This window comes from Gavialis gangeticus, unplaced genomic scaffold, assembly GCF_001723915.1.
Source record: "Gavialis gangeticus isolate Ggan-Ray unplaced genomic scaffold, GavGan_comp1, whole genome shotgun sequence".
NCBI classification, from domain to species: domain Eukaryota; kingdom Metazoa; phylum Chordata; order Crocodylia; family Gavialidae; genus Gavialis; species Gavialis gangeticus.
The window spans coordinates 111,282,465-111,288,431 of record NW_017729025.1 but is presented as its reverse complement, the minus strand read 5'-3'; the positions used below and the strand labels follow the sequence as shown (position 1 = coordinate 111,288,431).

The following is a 5,967-nucleotide window of genomic DNA, read 5'->3' as shown; positions in this document are numbered from 1 at the left end:
GGGCAGACTTGAAGCCAGTGGAAAAGCTTTGGTTCAGGCCTTCAGTCTCCCTGGCATTGCTGAGTGAGGGTGCCAATTGTGGTGGATGTTGCTACAAGGAACCTGACTTTTAGTACTCATTACACAGATCACTTTTCAGATGGCTGTGAATTTGTCCCATGCTATTATGAGGTAAAGAACAGACTGATGACACAAAAATAAGACTCCCCTGTCCATTCCAGTCCCGTAACCAGTCTGTTCTCTCCTGGTTCTCAAAGTTAGCCTTTGACTTCATAGGCAGAGCTTCTTTATCTTTAATTACAAGTCACCCACTGTTCAGATGTTTTGTCCAGCATGGAATCCTATTTAGGTGACTAGATAGAAATAATATAAAAGAAAGGAAGTCTGTAGGTTTTTACCTGTAATAGTGAATGTATTGCCTGGGGTTGTCAGTGAAGAACTCCTTTTTATATGCAAGCAATAACTCCTGAATGAGTCATTAAGATGTCTTTTTCTCCATCAGGAGATGGGCCTTTGACCTTCATGGTTTCTGCAGTCTACGGACTGCAGACATTTTACTGGGGTAGCCAACATACTTTTAATTTGCTTTTAAAGCACCTAGCTGATAAAACAGCACTAAGCCTGTCACGTGCTAATTTACTCCTTTATTCGCAGATGTACAGCACTATCCAGGAGAAGGCTGTAGAGGAGCAGATGGCAGCAACGAAGGACGTTGTAATGGAGCCAACTCTGAAGTCTTTAAACGATGACTTGGTAATGTTGATCCTACCATTAAAACTTCTTATACGTGTGTCAAACCCCTCCAACGGGTTTTCTCTAACATAAGAGCTGTTTGAATGGTGTCTGTGCTTGTGTAGGAAGTCCTGTGTGTCCTATTTTGTTCTTTTATGGTAATTATGGAACTTTGCAAGCTTTAACAGTGCATTAATATTGTGCTAATGTAGTGTAAAGATCCTCCCACAGTCATCTTTAGTATTTATATTAAAATGAAGGTACTACAAATAATTAAAATGTGTGATTGTCTTTCATACCCAGTTCAGAGTGTGGAAGGTTTCTTTGTAAGGTGAACTGCCTTTGGGGGATAGGAAAAGAATAAGGCATTGTAATTTCTGACCTAGTAGACATGCCGTGTGATGTTTTGCCACTGCTCTACTTAAAAGTTAACATTTCTCTGGGATGTGTTGCTTGCAGGAAGAAGCAGCACAGGAATTTCAGGAAAAACACAAACAAGAAATGGGGAAGCTGAAGGAAATGGACTTTTCACAGTAAGAATTGTTCCATGTGATTTGCAGAGCAAATGTTTTCAGGCATCTGGTTTGAACACACTGCCTAGGAGCCGCACATCTGTGCAGTGCATGGGGGTTTGGGGTGGGAATATTCGATAGGTTGTACTCAGCATAGCAGATGTCTGAAGCATATTGTCAGGCTGAAACTTGAGCCTTGTGCACCTTGGAGCCCAAGTGAATGAAGTCAGTGTGATCAGACTTACTCTGCAATATCTAATAAATGCTGCTAGCAATTTCTTTTTCCTGAGACTGCTAATCACCAACCATTCTTAGTCTTTATTGGCTCTGCTGGCAACTTGTTTATTTTATACTCTAGCCAAATTGCAATTTGAAATTTTGGTTTCAGTAGTAAAATGTCTGCTTGCTGGCATTAATCATCTTTTGAGCAGTGTGTCATAAGAAGAATGTGCTGGTTTCAATCTTCAGTTTTGTGTTATTTATTTGCTGTTTCAAGTTCTGCCTGTGCAAACTTGAGCCATCTCCATTCTCTCTTTGTTTTTCACTTACTGGTCCCTCCTGTTTAGATACTAACCTCTTCAGGGTAGATTGCTCTTGCTGTGCGTCTTGCCTTGATCTTGGTTTGGGCTTCCTCACAATGTCATGTAATACAGATAATGCCTTGAGCTATCTCTGCCTGTGGGCCATTCTTAATTCTTGGAGGCTTCCCATGCTTCAAAGAGCAATCATTAGCTTTCCTTAAGCTATAGAAATGGTCCTAGTGCTACTCAAACCAACTTAAGACTCCCATCTCTTGCTTAACTAGTCTCTTATTTCAAAGCAGATGCTAGAATGAGAACATTCTTGTCTAACAAGCTCAGTCGTTCTTTATCTAATTTGTGCTTGTTAACTGTTGGGTCATACCTCAGGTTGCTTGAAATTTCCTGTAGAAGGTGTCAGTTCAACACGGACACTTTTAGATCATTGCAGAGCTAGTCAACTTAGAGGTTACTGAACTGCTGAAGTAGCAGGTTGCTCAGGATGAAGAAACATCTGCTGGAGCTTTAACAGGCACTCCATGAACTGCTTTGCTTTCCTCCCTGCTCTTTCCTCCATTCTGCCAAAACAAAAAATCCTTTTGATAATATTGGCATAGTAATGTTTGCTTTGGCAACCTCTACCAAATCTAAGAGAAGTAAAACATTTTAAAATGCTCTGGCTACTTTGTTTCCATGTGACTCATGGGCATTTGGATTTGTTAGATCACCTCTTATTGGATATCATTAGCCCATTTTCCTATTGAATATCCTTATTGGATATTTTTGAAGGCTGGTTACAGAACTCTTGTGGAGGAGACAAAGTTGTTTGAAATGTAATGGTTTTATCTGGTGTCATTTGGCCTTACTAGTAGAGACTGTTCTACACTGAGACTCTAGAAGCTCCTGGCAAGAAAGAGAAGCCACTGCAATTTTTGCTCTGCAGTTACTTTGCTTGGTTAAGCTGCATGTTGTATCTGAGTTATTTGGATACTGTGATGAGGGGGGACAGTACATGAGCCTGAATCAAACAGAATTTGCCTCTGTGATCAATAGAAACATTGAACCCCTTGGGTTTTCTTGAAACAGTGCAGAAAGCATGGGTAACTAGTGCCACTTCAGTTGGTGGGGCACATGTGTGCTTCCTCCCCTACCCCAGCAACCAGTCAGCGGCCGGGACAGGGGTTCCCTTGCGGCCAATCTCACTAACTCGGGGGCTTCCAGGAGCGCCGCTTCCTGGCTGGCACTGGCACTCCTGCCTGCCCCCCCCCACCTGCCACCTAAGTGGCGAGCATGGCCAGTCAGGGGGTATACTGGCGCTCTCAGCACCCCCTACATGTTACCACTGGCAGAAAGGCTGTACCATGTTGGACTCTCCTCTTAACTTTTGTCTGTGCCGTTGTACTCTTTCAGAATAGAGAATATTGATCTGGTGGTTGCCAGACTGAAAGCCAAGGAGACTGACTTTTTGTATCCTTAGAAAGGTTGTTAAGGTGGAGCATGGTGAAATGCACATAGGACACTTGCAAGGGTCATTGTAGTCTTGACCAGATGCTGGAAGGGGATAAGTATATCTGTGCCTGCTGCCCTTTCAGCTACCAGCCTTTGTGACGAGGCTACCATATTGGAGCAGTTGGGTGATAACATCCATTATAACGGGAGATAAAAGAACTGCATTTGTCACTGAAGGGTTTTGGTTGGTGGGAATTTTTGATTACTGCTGACCTAATTTGCATTCAAATGACTGACACGGCCATGGCAGACTGTGCCCTGTTGACCATGCTCATCCTGCTTTGAATCAGCTCTTGCTCACTTGCACTGTGTCTGAATGCATCTCTGTTTGAATGCTAACACAAACTTTGGCCTTGTTTGCAGGCTAGCTGTTGTCTGACAGAAGTGTGATTAACTGTATTTCCACTCCTTTGAATAGGTCATTTCTGATTGTTTTTTATCTCCCTTGTTCAGATATGTAATCCGGGGTGATGATGAAGAATGGGATGAGGTGCTGACTAAAGCTGGAAAAGACGCATCCATTGTCAGCCTGAAAAGGTTAGGGAAATAAAAATCCAGCAGATCCAGGCCTTCCTGTAGGCTTTATTATATGCGGTGAAACTGAGGAGTTAAAGCAAAGGAACTGCATATCTTGTTGCTCTTAGTGGGTTCCTAGCAAAGATCTGGGAAGATAACTAGCCTGAAGATCGTTTTTCCCCACTTATCTCTTTGCAGTGGGGAAGATAGGACTGTCCCTTGGCTCATATAATTGAACCCTTTAATTAGTTAATACAGCAGGTTTCTCAGTCTGGCCACACATGTAATTTGTCCCCTGATTTCCCCTTTGTGGGTAATTCTGCTAGGATTAAGATCCTTGTTCTATTTTGTCTGTCTTCCACCTTGACACAAGTAGGAACCTATGAAAATTCCCACAGGAAAAATGCATCCCCAGGACGAGTGAATGAGTCTCTTGTGTCTCTGAGTCTAATCCTTTTGGGACTCTTGGGACTCCCTCAATCAAGTTCCTAGTTGAAAACATCAGTTTCCCTTATGATGACTTTCATCCACTTTCCTCCTTTCAGCTCCCACGCATCTCAACACGGTACCTTTCTGGATTTCTTCCTCTGTGGATTTATGGATGGGGACTTCCATGAATGCAGCTTTCCCCACCCTTCCTCCCCACTTGCCTCAATTCCTCCAGGCAGAATTAATTATTTGTCCCTTCTTGCATCTGTCTTCTGCCTTTTGTGCCCACACACATTGTTTCTCTAAATGCTGGCAGCTGTGAATGAGTCCCTGCCCATCTTATGGAAATAGGAAATGGTCCCAAAAGCTGTTGGAATAATTGGGGGATTTCTCAGGTGGGTCATGTGGGTCATGTTTAGCCCATCCATTCCCAGACTGACCTGAGTGCTTGGATTGCTTGCTAGGTACTTGCAAATGTAGTTATATAGTTTTTTTTTTAATTAAGTCTGGGTGCCGCAGTTTGAGGTGTCTTTCTGGATCCTGCCTTTAAGAAGCTGTATAGTATGTACCCTCTAAAGAGTGAGCTCTTCATGGCAATTCAGACTGGGGGCCAGAGTCGCAGGATGCTGGAAAATATAGGTTGTATTGTTGGTGCATTCAGTAATTTTGCTTTAAATGACACAGCAAATGAGAGCGGGTTTCATCCTAGCCTCTTTGCTTCAGGCTTTGCATAGAAAGGTTTCTGTGCGAGCCTTCACTTTGGTAACAAACATTCCCTGCTGAATAGGAATCCGATGTCTCTCTAACCAGTGTCTGTTCCTGTTTCTCAGTGCAAAGAAGAGAAAAGTAGAAACGGAAAAAGGACCAAAGCAACAGAAGAAATTTAAGAAGAACAAAGATATGAAGCAGAAGTGGAAGAAATGACATTAAATCTAATCAGTGAACTCGTAATAAACCAGCTCCTGTTCAGGAAGTCCCATTTCCTTCCAAAGCAAAGGATATTTTCTTCTGAAGAAGCAGTGACTAGAAGGAAAAGCCTTTGGAGGCATTTTTACAGTTCATAAGAAAGGAAAAGTACAGTGACATTGCTGAGAGGCTCTCTCCTTGGGGATTTTTATACTAAGGGACTAGAGAGGCTCAACAGCTGGGAAACTTCAATTCACACATGGCTGAGGCATCTGTAAACAACTTTGCTGCATCTTAGTGCCTGGTGTGTTTTTAATTTTTTCCCACTTTTAGGAGACTCTGGGGAGGTGAGATTGTGGTGCTGCATTGCAACATTTTAACGCATCTTAATGTGCTTAGCTATTTGCTGTACTTCTTCAGTGTCAGGGATGTTGCTCTGCAGCTTGGCAGTGCTCACAGTGAACTGTGAGCTTCACTTGGGGCTGGGCTGTTCATTCATCATCAGCCACATGATTAGCACTGATAAATGGCCATAGTTTCTGTCCAAAGAAGCTTGCACTGTACAAAAAATCTTTCTGTTTTAAAACAAAAAAGCCTACAGCTTGTGCTCACAGCTCTCCATAGCTCTACACAAGGTTCCTCAGCTTCTTTCATTGCTGCTTTCAAGCCAAGCTACACTTGGTTGTCTCTCTTTCCTGCATCATGTTGGTAGTCCTATTATTTCCTTACTTTATAAGCTTGTTGTGAACATGGGAAGCTGTTCCTGCTGCTTTGGATCTCCTTGTGCCTGTTTAGCTCTAGATATCACATTGGCACACTGTTTCTCATAAAATCAGCACAGTCCT

At 42.7% G+C, this 5,967-nt stretch overlaps 1 protein-coding gene across 1 annotated transcript in view; it reads left to right on the top strand.

The window, feature by feature from the left end:
* Nucleotides 1-5,708, top strand: part of NAT10 (N-acetyltransferase 10) — a 67,713-nt gene extending 62,005 nt beyond the window's left edge. The window contains exons 26-29 of the mRNA XM_019519409.1: nucleotides 655-753; nucleotides 1,192-1,265; nucleotides 3,725-3,808; nucleotides 5,047-5,708. Coding sequence (XP_019374954.1) covers nucleotides 655-753; nucleotides 1,192-1,265; nucleotides 3,725-3,808; nucleotides 5,047-5,140 — 351 coding nt within the window. The 3' untranslated portion in view covers nucleotides 5,141-5,708. The remainder of the gene's footprint in view (nucleotides 1-654; nucleotides 754-1,191; nucleotides 1,266-3,724; nucleotides 3,809-5,046) is intronic.
* The last annotated feature ends 259 nt before the right edge of the window (nucleotides 5,709-5,967 follow it).